At 36.1% G+C, this 14,916-nt stretch overlaps 1 protein-coding gene across 1 annotated transcript in view; it reads left to right on the forward strand.

The window, feature by feature from the left end:
- Nucleotides 1–14,916, forward strand: part of CD96 (CD96 molecule) — an 89,911-nt gene that overhangs the window by 56,883 nt on the left and 18,112 nt on the right. The window contains exons 9-10 of the mRNA XM_033091779.1: nt 11,008–11,076; nt 11,597–11,668. Coding sequence (XP_032947670.1) covers nt 11,008–11,076; nt 11,597–11,668 — 141 coding nt within the window. The remainder of the gene's footprint in view (nt 1–11,007; nt 11,077–11,596; nt 11,669–14,916) is intronic.

The following is a 14,916-nucleotide window of genomic DNA, read 5'->3' on the forward strand; positions in this document are numbered from 1 at the left end:
GAAGATGCTTGATTCATTTATGATAAAAAAAAAAACCCTCAGCAAAGTGGGAATGTAGAGAATATACCTCAACATAATGAGAGCTATATATGACAAACTGACGCTAATATCGTACTTAACAGAGAAAAGCTAAAAGCATTCTCCTTAATATCAGTAAAAGACAAGGGTGTCCACTTTCACCACTTTTATTCAACATAGTATTGGAAATCCTAGCCAAAGCAATCAGAAAAGAAAAGGAAATAAAGGGCATCTAAATTGGAAAGAAAGAAGTAAAACTATCATTATTTGCAGATGACATGATAATATGTGCAGAGAACACTAAAGATTCCACCAAAAAGCTATTAGAATTGGTAAAGGAACTCAGTAAAGTACCAAGATACAAAATTAATGTTCAGAAGTCAGTTGCATTTTTATACACCAGTAACAAACTATCAGAAAGAAAAATTAAGAAAACAATCCCATTTACAGTTTCATCCAAAAAAAATAAAATACATAGGAATAAGTTTAACCAAGGAGTAAAAGACCTGTACTTGGAAAATTATAAGACGTTGAAGAAAGAAACTGAAGAAGTTACAAATAAATGGAAGTGTACACCATGCTCACGGATAGGAAGAATCAACATCATTAAAATATCTATACTACCCAAAGCAATCTATAGATTCAATGCAATCCCTATCAAAATACCAATGGCAGTTTTCACAGAACTAGTACAAATAATCCTAAAATTTATATGGAACAACAAATGACCCCGAATAACCATAGCAATCTTGAGAAAGAACAAAGTTGGAGTTATCACATTACCTAATATACTACAAAGTGATAATAATCAAAACAGCATGATATTGGCATAAAAACAGACATATAAATCAATGGAATAGAGAGCCCAGAAATAAACCTACATCTATATGGTCAATTAATCTATGACAATGGAGGCAAGAATATACAATGAAGTAAAGACAATCTTTTCAATAAATGGTGTTGGGAAAACTGGTAAGATCCATGCAAAAAAATGAAACTAGACCACTTGCTTACACCATACACAAAAATAAACTCAAAATGCATTGAAGACTTAAATGTAAGACTTGAAACCATAAAACTTCTGGAAGAAAACATAGGCAGTAAACTCTTTGACATTGCTCTTAATAATATATTTTTGAATATATCTCCTTGGACAAGGGAAACAAAAAGTAAATAAATAAACAAAAGGGACTACTTAAAACTAAAAAGTTTTGCACAGCAAAAGGAAATCATCAACAAACAAAGAAACAACCTGCCAAATAGGAGAAAATACTTGCCAATGATACATCTGATAATGGATAAATATCCAAAATTTATAAAGAATTTATATAATTTAACATCAAAAAACCCCCAAACAATCCCATTTAAAGATGGGCAGAGAACTTGAATAGACATTTCTCCAAAGAGGACATATACATGGCCAATAAATAAGAAAAGGTGCTCAACATTGCTTATCATCAGAGAAATGCAAATAAAACCGCATTAAGATATCACCTCACACCTATCAGAATTGCTATCATAAAAAAAAATCAACAAACAAGTGTTGGAGAGGATGTGGAGAAAAGGGAACCCTCGTGCACTGTTGGTGGGATTGCAAATTGGTGCAATCACTATGGAAAACAATATGGAGGTTCCTCAAAAAATTAAAAATAGAACTACCTTATGACCCAGCAATTCCACTTCTGGGAATTTATCCAAAGAAATCCAAAACACTAGTTTGAAAAGATACATGCACTCCTATGTTCACTGCAGCACTATTTACAATAGCCAAGATATGGAAGCCACCTAAGTGCCCATCAATAGATGATTGGATAACGAATAAAGAGGTACATTTATATAATGGAGTATTACTCAGCCATCAAAAAGAATGAAATCTTACCATTTGCAACAACATGGATGGGCCTAGAAGGTATTATGCTAAGTGAAATAAGTCAGACAGAGAAAGACAAATATCATATGATCTCACTTATGTGTGAAATCTAAAGAACAGAATAAATGAAAACAAAACAGAAACAGACTCATAGATGCAGAGAAGAAACTGATGGTTGCCAAATGGGAGCAGGTTTGGGGACTGCGTGAAAAAATGAAGAGATTAAGAAGTACGGATTGGTAGTTACAAAATAATAACAAAGATGTGAAGTACAGTGTAGGGGATATAGTTAATAATATTGTAATACTATGTATGATTCTGGGGGATACTAGACTTAGTGGGGAATCACTTCATAAATTACATAAATGTCTAACCACTATGCTGCACACCTGAAACTAATATAATGATGAATGACAACTATACTTGGAAAATAAAATTTTTTTCAAAAAAAAGAAACAAAACAAAGGTGAGGATGCTTGAAGGAAATTGGGAAGACAAGAGGAAGAAGTAAAGGTGTGCTATTGACCATGATTGAGCTCTTCCATGTATAAGCCCTGGTTCTGATGATGCATGGTGTAATAAGGCTCTATAAGACTATCAGAGTGGAAAGGATATAGTCGTTAGCATCAGACATGCTGGAGTTCAGTTCTTGTCTTCACCACGTACTGGCTCTGTAACCTGCAGCAAGCCAGCCAGCTTATCTTTCTAATACTGTTCCTTATCTTTAAAAAAAGGAGTAATATTGTCTAGTTTATATACCGTGTTTCCCCAAAAATAAGACTTAGCTGGACCATCAACTCTAATGTGTCTTTTGGAGCAAAAATTAATATAAGATCCGGTCTTATTTTAATATAATATAAAACCAGGTCTTATATAATATAATGTAATATAAGACAGGGTATAATATAATATAATATAATACCTGGTCTTTATAATACAATATAATATAATATAAAATAATATAATATAAGACTGGGTCTTATATTAATTTTTCTCCAAAAGATTCATTAGAGCTAATGGTCCGGCTAGGTCTTATTTTCGGGGAAACACGGTAGTTATCATGAGCATCAAATGTGAAAATGCATAAAGAACAACTATAAAGCAAAGAACCACATGGTCCTCTGAGAAGGCATATGCTGATTAAAAGAAGAGTCTGGTAAACAGAATGTATTTCAAAATAAATCAAGACCTTTATTTGTGTTTTTTAATTCCTTGAAGGAGGAAACAATGACTAAATCAGTATTTCCTTTTTTTATTACCATTTTATTCTTTATCCTCCAGCTGCTCACCTGTTTCTTCTGTTTGGCACATAGTAGGTCCATATTAAATGATCCTTAAATTTTAAATCATTTGGAATATATTTCAATATTTCCCCAAAATAACCCACCACGGAAAGGCATTTTACTGCCTTTCCCTTCTCCAGCAGTGAAAGGAACAGTCACTGGGAAAATGGAAGGAGAGTGGGTTAAGAGATTCAGTTCTGCTTCATAATGTCAGGAGAATTACAATTAGCTCTTATAGATGTTTCTATCTTCTCCACTCAACTCAGAACTGATTAGAGCTGTCTTCTGACTTAATTGAATTTCTAGTGATAATATAAAGGTGTAATTTTTCATTTTAGTTGAGAAATGTCTTAAAGAATTGAAACAGAAATGGGTTAGGGAGGTTTTAAGCCTTCTCATCTAACCTCATGATAGTTTTTGAATTAATGTAAATGACATTTTGTACCAAGTAGTGTTTTTCCTAAACTCCTTATTTGCTGGAAACAATTCATTGTACTGTATCTCTGGACACTCTCGAGATTTAACAAGAACAAACATGTAAACTGAAGAAAAAATAAACAACCAGCAAACAACGCTCTATCACTGGGTTTGGCACATAACTTGCATACATAGTATGTCATACTACCAAACCAACTACTGAACATTGAAGAGGCTTTGCTATGTTATGAAGAATAAACTGAACCTTGAAACAGAAAAAACAAAGAGCAAGCTGTCTTATTCACATAATGAAATATGTGATTAATATGATTTTTTTTAACCTATTTCAGTATTTATTGCTGATCTCTTTATGATCATTACTTTCCTAAGGTTTTTATTCTGATTGGACTTTTTAATTAATTTGTTTTCAACAAAAGTATATTTTGAGTTCTTGTTCATATGAGAATATTATTGCGTTCCCTTTACATATAAATGACTTTTTTCTTTGTATAAAATGGTTAACATTTTTAATTTATGTAAATTGGTAAGTCATCACAGTTTTCTTCTATTATGTCTTCAGAGTTTGCTTCTGAAATTCTTCGGTTGCACTTTTTAATCATATCTTTGTTCTCCAGCTTTCATTATTATCTCTTTTCATCTTAATATTAATCTTTTAAAGACTTGGCTAGAAGAAACACAAATACAATTCTTTTGAAACGCTCTACTTAATGTAAAAGACAGAAGTGTCCTCTTATACTTACAGAAAGTCCAAGTCGGGTTCCAGGAAAGGATTTCTTTTAAAAACAAAACAAAAACTACTCTGAGGAATAAGTAATTTTGCTGCCACCAGCGTGCTGCAGTCAGATCACAATACAGCTGCCGAGGCTGTGGTATGCACTGAGACAGGCAGCTCCCACAGTCTCACGTGCAAGTCAGTTCAACACAAAAAACAAACACTCCTTGAGGGCTTGTAAAGTCCCAGCCTGGAAAAGAGAGGTACCACACATTGCTATTACTAAGTCTTGCATGTGAGTACCACACATCACTATTACTAAACCACACATTGCTATTACTAAGCCAGGCATGTGAGCACCACACATCGCTATTACTAAGCCGGGCATGTGAGTGCCACACATCATTATTACTAAGCCATACATGTGAGCACCACACATCGCTATTACTAAGCCAGGCATGTGAGCACCACACATCGCTATTACTAAGCCGGGCATGTGAGTGCCACACATCATTATTACTAAGCCATACATGTGAGTGCCACACATCGCTATTACTAAGCCAGGCATGTGAGCACCACACATTGTTATTACTAAACCATCCGCGGGGCCTGTGGCTTGCCATGTCCTCTGCCTGCAAGCTCTCACTACCCCCCACCACCACCTATCCTGCTCCAGTTCTCCTGCTACGTTCCTCTGGGAAGCTTTCCTGAGACTCTTGCATCCCAGTTTCACTCCTAAGAGTCAAATTCACATGGTAACTCCTGCTAAAATTCAGTGTCTCATTTGCACTCAAAATCAATCTTTCCAAAATTTAATTCATCTTCATTCCTCTGGCCACATCCAAAATTGCCTTCTCCTCTGTTTATTTTCTCAGTTAATAATACCGTGATCTAAAAAGTTGCCCAAGCCAGAAAACTGGGAATTGTTTTGGCTTTCTCTGTCTCCCTTACTTCCCATATTCAATCATTCACCAAGCCCCGTTGAGTCCACATTTTAAATCTGTCATGTGTTCTCATATTTGGATCGGTCTATGTGATCCTCTGCTTGATGTCCATATCCTCCATGAACTTAAACTCCAGGGGAGTGAATCATTGTACCCCCAGTGCCAAGCACAATGCTTAGACGATAGAAGCTCCCAAATGCTGCGTGAATACATGAAAGGATGTATGCAGGGAGTAGCATGAGAGAACAATATGAAGACTGTTAGAGGTCAGCTCATGGGGCATCAACCTTGAACCGTGGTGTAAAGTCAAGAGCAGTGGGTAGGATTTAATTCATCTGGTTCCCTCGATAGTTCTCTAAATGGCTTCAGCTCTGACTCCTACATGATGAAAAGGGTCCCATAGTAAAGGGATCTTCAATAACCTGTGCAACCTGATACACACCCTCAGGACAAGACCCAAACAAAATTCAGCTGGAGACCAATGAGGCTGAAATGACCTTCGGCTCTCTCAAGATACTAACAGGGTGTCATTGACACTTTTGTTCCCAGAACCTTATTGGCACGTACCAGCCCTCAGCAAACTCCACAGGCCTGCCTGTGAGAGGAAGCATAGAGCAGCCAGGCAAGAGACACAGTAACACAAAGATCAAGGCAGCATGCATGTGTCACTGCTCTCACGTGGTCTACAAACAACGCACCTTAGATGGAAATGCATGAATTCTCCTTCCTTTGCAGTAAACCCGCAGTAAGCAAGGATTCTTGTCACATTATTTTCTGACCTCCAGAAAAGAACTTTTAATCGGTCATTGTAATACAAATGAAATTGCCAGCATGTTATGATACGACACCAGGGTTCCAGTTACACTGCCAGAATGAAATCACGTGGAGCCGATCAGTGCCACCCAGTGTGGGCAGTCAGACTGGTTAGGGAAAATGTTGTTTGTAAGGAGAACGTATTTTGAAAGGTGGCTGGCAATTGCTGAGCAGACTGAGATTTCCAGGTAATAGTAGGGTAGCTTACAAATAAATTCAAAGTTCTCTGATGATTACTTCCTAGTGATTTTTCTTCATCATTGTTATCACCATTGTGATCGTATCACCACTGTTAAAATAATTCCTTTCTGTTTTCACTTACTAAGTCAGTCGATGAATTCTGTGGAGGTCAGTTCTCAGAGCAAGAGAGAGGAAGGGAGGGAGGAAGAATGAATGAATGAATGAATGAATGAATGAATGAATGAATGAATGAATGATGCTAGTTCATGGGAGGGGAGATAAGAGGCTGCAGACTGGCAGTGAAAGCCTCATATGAGGAGCAGGGTCCCAAAGTAAAGGGATCATTTTTTTCGTCTTGACAGTGATTTAAGAAAGTGGATAGTCTCTCTCCTTTTTCTCTTCCCCTCTCTCCTTCCTCTTTCACCTTTTCTTCCTCTATTAATTAGGAGGAGCACATCATATCTCTCAGTATCTCACAGTATCCAATGATTACTTATGCCTCGTCATTTGTTTTCTTCTATGCATTTTTCTTTCACCTGGCCTTGTTCCAAAAAGGATACGAGCTAACTTTAAAAATACATAACATTGCAAAATTTTAAAAATAGGTAACTGAAGAAATTGTTGCAGAAGGGACAAAGATAAAGCCACTTCAATGAAAAAATAAATGAAATTCAAATTCACTCTGTGACCCATAGGTTCATAAAATTATAACCAACCAGTTGCCAAAGAGAAGCATAGCTGCTCTTGAGACAGAGACTGCCTGGGCCCTCCTCTTAGATGAACGATGGGAAGCAGTGAGTTAGAAGTTTCAGTCACTGCACAAGAATCTGAACTACTGGTGGCTCAGTGCAGTGAGAGAAGGAGATGTAGGTGACTTGGCCACTAGAAATTATTTCCCCATCATAAAGCTAATGCCCCAGAAAGTTGCCATTTTCTTCACCCCTGACAATTAGCCCTTTCTGGCGCAGCCTTTGGAATGTAGTTCTTGACTCGGGTCAGCCTGGAGAGACTGGTTACCTAGAAAAGACAAAGGGAAATGGGGCAATTGTAAAACTCATCAGGAGATTCAAGTTGTCTGTTGCTAGGATATGCTTATGTTTTCAACACCTGAATTAAACTGCAGATGCCCTATTTTATACCTGCTAAGAGTAGTTTTTAATACTTACCTCATGCCAGGCACTCTTCTAAGTAATCGATAGGTATGACACTAAATCTCTGCGATCACCCCACTAGAAAAGTACTATTTTACTCACTCTACTAGAAAAGTGAAGAATTTGAGGAAGAGAGAAAAGTCAATAGACTCTCCCAAGATCATACATCCAATTCAGAACTAAGCCAGGATTCAACCCAGGGAGTCTGACTCTGGAATTCAAGCTTTTAATGGCTAATCTACAATGCTTTTGCAAATCTTCAAGCGCTTTGCAAATCTGTCTCTTAGACTCTGTATACAGATTGATGGGTATAATGCAATGGCTTCTTAGCAGTCAAGAGCTATATGGAAATATGCCTTCTTGGCGGCATTTGATACCACTGGCCCACAGTGCTCACCAACAAATATTTGCTGAATGGGATGGACTTGCCTTTCTTCTGGAAACCCGCAGTCACCTTGGCTCCTCTAATACCATATGCTTTCTCTGGCTCCTCCTTTTCAATCTTCTTTTCTCCTGCCAGTCAGTCCCCTATGAAAGCATTCTTTATTGTTTGTTTCTTAGGCTTACTTCTCTTCTCCCCCCCAGTTGGTACTTTCAGCTACTCCAATTATCGTCTACACGCAGATGTCTCACAAATATGTGCTATTTGCATCCCAGTTTCACTCCTAAGAGTTAAATTCACATGGTCAACTCCTGCTGGAATTCAGTGTCTCATTTGCACTCAAAATCAATCTTTCCAAAATTTAATTCATCTTCGTTCCTCTGGCCATATCCAAAATTGCCTTCTCCTCTGTTTATTTTCTCGGTTAATAATACCGTGATCTAAAAAGTTGCCCAAGCCAGAAAACTGGGAATTGTTTTGGCTTTCTCTCTCTTCCTTACTTCCCATATCCAGTCATTCACCAAGCCCTGTTGAGTCCACATTTTAAATCTGTGCACATCTCTTCATCCCCACAGCCATAGTCCAGGCCACCACTGACTTACCCTGGGTTAAAGCATCTCATAAGGACCAGTTGATTGTCATTTCCTCCATTGGGTCTTTGGAATATAGCCCCTTCTTATTTCTTTATCCTCATCCCTTTATTTTGCACACAGTGCCTCCAACATTTTGAGCTGACTTCAGTTTTCTCCCACCTTTTCTGTTCACACTGCTCGAGGCAGTCTTCTCCTTGATTCTCCTCTTTCTTTACTCAACTCCCAACTTGTCTTACTAATTCCTGTCATTTTTCAGGACTAGTTGATATGTCACTACTTCCGGAAAGTCATCCTTGAGCTCCTTTGGTTATGTTTCTCGCCTCTGGAATCCCACAGTACACCGTATATTATGTTCTACCATAGATGACACTTATTACCTTGAACGGCAATTCTGTATTTACTGTTTGCAAGGGAAGGGAAACAAACTGCAGTAACAACAAATTCCAAAATTTTATTTTATTCATTTGTACTTGATGTAGTATAAGTCCATTTGTCCTTAAGGAAAGAGCCCATGACGGGCCAAGCCAGTGACTGGATGCTCTGTTCCATAGTCATTCAAGAACCCAGGCTGCCGGCAGCTCTGTCACCTTTAAGTTGTGATTTCTAAGTCTCCCTGCATCATAATATCTGGCTAGTACATGAGGAAAGAATATGGAGGTTCATACATGGGAGATTTTATAGGCCAGGCCTTGGAATGACAACCATCACTCCCATCCACATGCCACTGGAGTCAGTTCAAAATGTTGAAGGCACTGTGTGCAAAGTAAAGGGATGAGGATGAAGAAGTAAGGAGGAGCTATATCCCAAAGACCCCATGGAGGAAGAAATGACATTCAAGTGGTCCTTAAAGATGCTTTAACCCAAGTGTAAGTCAGTGGTGGCCTGGACTATGTACAGTGCAGGCTGTGGGGATGAAGAGATGTGCACAGATTTAAAGTGTAGACTCAGTACACGACCACACCTAACCACACAGGAAACTAGGAAATGTACTTCACTTTATTTGTGCCAGAAAGAAGAGGAAGGGCTTTGGTGATCAGCTGGCAGTCTGCCACACTGGCCTTTATTCTCACTAAATTGTATAATCCGTGAGGGCTCAGGCAAAATTTCTCTTTCTCTTCACTTCATTCTGACTCTAGTATACACTGGGCACTCAACAACTTATTCATATCCAGTCTTTAAAACATTTTTTCTCCCCATCCTGATGCTGGCTTCCCATTTCACTTCCTCACAGCATCACCTGAGGCAGGTTCTAATACATCTCTCCATATCTGACTGTATTCATAGAGCTGGGGTGTAGTATGTATTTGGTGTTCACTCGTAGGCTGTGTTGCAAACAATTGTTACTGATCATCTCTATATTTGATCAATCTATATGTACTTATAGATTCATAAATCACAACACCAATTTATTTATTTATCCTACATATATATTTTTTCAGAAATTTGATTACCCATGTTTTTTATTTAAGGCATGCACTTTCCCAGAATCAAGGTACCTGGGAAGCTGGGATGCCATTCACTACTATTTAAAGCTTGAGTGTGAATGAGCATACTGGCTGTTGTAATGTAAAGATATTGTTGAGAATATTGTACATATTATGCAGTACTCTTTTAAAAAGACTGGAGAGAAATTTCTTTTTTATCACAATAAAAGGAATAGCTGTGTTTCTCTTGAAAATTGACTGTTTTTTATCTTATGATGTTCATCAATTGCAAAACATATACTCTTAATTTCTTAGCATTATTACTAGAAACTTCTGATCAAAATGCATCCCACATATACTAAAAGTACATGACATCAAGAAATGCATTTCTTGTACTATACCCACTCAGGTTTCAATGGGACGCAACATACTTTTTCTAACTATTTTTTTGCCCATAGTTTTCCTTCCTATCTACTTCTTTTATCTTCTTATATTGCATATTTATATAAGCTACCTTAAATATGTTTTAGAACAAAGACGCAATACACATAAATAAAATATATTAAAAATTCATCTGCCCAAGAGACATAAGCATGTTTTCAGTGGAGTGTGGTTTGGTATTTTTCTTCTTCAATCTACCTTGCTTCATCCCCAGAGATATTTTTAAATGAATATGAAATAGTTTTTCATTGTGGAAGAAAGAGACGAAGGAGGAAAATGAAAAATTAGGCATTATAAAGATGGAGATGACTCTGAAAGCTAGGGATTGACATAAATACAAAACCATATTTATTATGTGAAAATATTACATACAGTTGTGAAAACTCACTACAAGGAAAGTTCCATGAGGGTGAGGACCTTGTCTTTATTGTTCTTTGTATGTAGAATAGAGTTGGGCACACAGTAGACACTGAAACAATATATATTGAAAATGTGAATGTAGCACACTTTGCATTAGGAGAACTAGGTTAATAGCAAATCAACAATGTTAAATATTGCATATGGAACCACAGGCATATACCTTTTGGACTCAGTTTCATAATTTATAAAAAATGAAGCCATTAGATTATGTATTCACTAAGATTCTTTCCAACTCTAAAATTCCATGCTCTGCATGCCACCCTTTTAATTGTGGTGGCAGAGTTAAACATGTGAAAGTTAGCACCTATAACAATTTGCGAATTTTGTTTTCAAAATAGGATATGCAGCTACATCTTCAGTAACCCTTATAGGTACAAGTACATCGACTCCAAACACCGCCCCTCAAAGTGAGTATAGCAAAGCTTTCCATGTATTATTCAAAAGAGTAAACACACTCCAAAGTTTTACAATAGCCACAATAATGTTGAGGATTGGGCAAATGGCTATATTTTTTCATTCGATGTTGAAATTCTGCTTTTGAGTTACTCTGTTGTAACTTGTAATCTGGTTACTATATATTGATATGACAATCACTATAATCTCAAAAGTAAGGGTTGGTGATTTGTTATTATACTATACCTTTTATTGTCATGGAATATTAAGGGTAATATTTAAGTAATCGTGACAATACTCTCAGCGACCTGAGTTGGTGACAAGAACAGTAAACGGAAGCAAATCAGTGACAAGTTGGCATTAAACATAAACTACAGAGCTTTTGCTTAATATGCCAGCTAGTGTTCCTGCATAGGGAAGCACATTTTCAAGTTCAGATTTCCCCAAAGTCCCATAGATTAAAAATTCAGCACATCAAAGCAAAGTTAAATTACAGCTTTATAAAGGTTGGATTCTGGAAATTTTGTCTTACAGCCAGCAATTTTAATGTGACTACCCGAGGCTTCAACTACTCCTGGACCTCCAGTGGGAAAGACACCAAAAACTGTAAGAATAACTGTGAATCCCTTAGAGTTCTCTGGGCATCATTCATTCATCCAACCCATATGTTGAATAACTCCTATGTATTTTGTTCATAATACTAATAACAAATATTTACAAAGCATCTACCATGTTTAAAGCATTGATGATGGAGCTGAGTATACATCTGGGAATAAACAGATCTAAGTTCCAAATTCTGGTGGAAGAGAGACAGACAAATGGTGATAAGTGAGATGGAAAAAAGAAAGCAGTGGAGGAAGACAGTGAGAATCAGTGGTAAGGATAGGTTGCCATTTTAAATAGAGTGGTCTTGAAAGTCCTTATTGAGGAAGGTGACATCTTAGTAAAGACATAACTAAGGGAGGTGAAAGAGCAAGCTCTGAGTGTAGCTGGGGAAAGAGCAACCTAGCAGAATATTCATATCCCTAATAAAATGAAAGCAGGAGCCCAGTGTGAGACACAGAAATGGTTTATTACTTTTAAACTGGCCAACTAGCAGCAGCAGCGCCTGCTGATGCTGCTTTAGCAGGTACTGACAGGGGCCGAAGAGGAAATATATTATCTCTTAGTGGTTTTAAGAGAAAGGTCAATGTTGTAGTGACATAGCAAGGGATGTGGCTGAAGCAAAGAGAAGTGAAAACCCTGGATGCCACAAATTTAACTGGAGCTGTGAATTTAACTACTAGGCCCTTTGCCATGATAAGTTAAATGCATATGTTTTCTTTTGGAAAGCATTTAAGTTGTACATTTAAAACCTCTCCAAGTCTTTTGTACCCACTGGCTTAGTCATCTCACTGCTGGAAACTTGTCTTTAGGAAATAAATCAAAGAGAGGCAAGGAACATGTATAATATTGCTCTTTGTAGCATTATTTATTTCATCTCTTTTATGGACATCACGTTCTCAGATTTGGGTTAATCATAATCTTTAATACATGACACACTTTCATTCTCAGTCAGTGCATAACCCTCTATAATTTAATGTAACATTTCTTTTAATAAAGTTGACCCTTGATCAACACGGGTTTGAACTGTGTGGATCTACTTATATGTGGATTTGTTTTTCAATAAATACATAAAGTACTATAAATGTATTTTTCTTCCTTATGATTTTCTTAATAATATTTTCTTTACTCTAGCTTACTTTATTACAAGAATGTAGTATACAATACATATAACATACAACATATGTGTTAATTAACTATTTATGTTATCAATAAGGCTTCTGGTCAACAATAGGCTATTAGAAGTTGTTTTTGAGGAGTCAAATGTTATATATGGATTTTCAGCTGCATGGGGGTTCAGTGCCCCTAACCCCCGTGTTGTTCAATTGTCAACTCCAATAGACACCTGTGTACTCAGTGTCCAAATACAAGACTGAAAAGGCAGTATCAGAAGAGAGAACACACAGAGATCCATAAATAAGTGAAACTTAGATGTCAAAGAAGGCATGGCAGATTACTGTGAAAAGAAGAAACTGTTCAGCAAATAGACCTAGAAACACTGATTATTTATAAGAAAAAAAAAACATGAAAAAGTACCCCTACCATGCACATTACACAAAAATAAATTCCATATATTTTAAGTTCTTTATGTCAAAAGCAAAACATTAAAATATGTATTAAAATGGAAAGTTTCCTTACTGGTGTTAAGGCTGAACTTGCTGAGCTTCTGTTATTATAATCACTGATTTTGCCTCATATCCTTTTTTTTTCTTATTGGTTTCAGGTGTACAAAACAGTGTAATAGTTAGACTCAAACATTGCCTCAATGCCTCTTGCCCCAATTCCATATGTAATGGCAAATTGTTTTGTTTTGTTTTTTTTAATAAGCAGGAAATATTGCCATAACATTTTTTTAAAATTGTGCTTCCATATATATAGATGATGTATTACAGAATTGTACACCTGAAATCTAGGTAACTTTACTAACAATTGTCACCCCAATAAAATTTAATTAAAAATAAATAAATAAATAAAGTAATAAAATAAATGTGGATCTCTTCCTGGCTTTGAGGTAGGGAGGGCTCAAAGAAGAGACATAAAGCACAAACCTTAAAAAAGATTGAAAAAAATAGAATAAAATAAATTTAAGAAAAATATTTTTAATCAAAAAGCAGCTGAAAGAAAGTAAAAGAGGAAGGCTATAATCTGGGAGAAGACATTTGCCATACAGATATTTGGAAAAGGATCGGGAATATATAACTGACAAAGGATCAAACTTTATATAAAGAGTATAGAAAGAATGCTTACAAATCAATAAAATAAAGACAAAAAGCCATAGAAAATGAGCAAACATAGCATATCACAAATCATGAAACAAGTGGCTAGAAAACATTTAAAGAGATTCTCAGCCTCTCTAGTAATCAGGAAATGCAAATGAAGACTAAAATCATATAACTATTTTAAACCTAATCAATTGGCAAAAATTATGAAGTCTGGAATTGCCAAATGTTATATAGAATGTAGAGCAATTTAAGTTTTTATATGTTGCTGGTGAGAGTATACATTGGACCATCACTTTCCATCACTTTGGCATTAGTTTTAAAGCTGCATATTTTCATATCCTGCAATCCAACAGTTCTATTCCTAGATAATACACCCAACTTATGCACATAAAAATACTAGTATGTGTGTCCAGGAGATATGTACACAAATGTCAGAGGGAAAACACTATTCATAATAACAAAAATTATACATAATCTAAATGGTCATAACCAGGAGAATCAATAAATAAATTATAGCATCGTCATATAATAAAATATTATAAAACAATGAAAAACGAGTAAATGACAGCCACATACAACACCATGAAGGAATCTTAAAAACATTGTGTTCAGTCAAAAAAGTAAATGACAGGTGACAATATGTGGAATGACATTTTTTAACAAAAAGTTAAAAGCAAATATAACCAAATACCATATTGTTTAGGCATAATATGTGATAAAAATTTAAAAGCTATCTAAGTGAATAATAGACACGACATTCAGACTAGCATTTGCTTTTGAATGGGCATATCAGAGCTGGGACAGGGTTAGACATTTATAATGTTATTAATATTTATAATAACCAAAAAAATCTGTGTATGAGTGAGGATGAGGACGTGTTTAGGAAGACTATGTCCAATAATAAGAAATTGTGAAATAAGATGAGATACTAACTTAATGAAATATTATGAAACCATTAAAACAATAGCCGTAATGTACTAAGCTAGCCAGTATATCTCATTATATAGACAAGGCTATGAACTAGAAAAT

The sequence above is a fragment of the Rhinolophus ferrumequinum genome, chromosome 2, assembly GCF_004115265.2.
Source record: "Rhinolophus ferrumequinum isolate MPI-CBG mRhiFer1 chromosome 2, mRhiFer1_v1.p, whole genome shotgun sequence".
NCBI classification, from domain to species: domain Eukaryota; kingdom Metazoa; phylum Chordata; class Mammalia; order Chiroptera; family Rhinolophidae; genus Rhinolophus; species Rhinolophus ferrumequinum.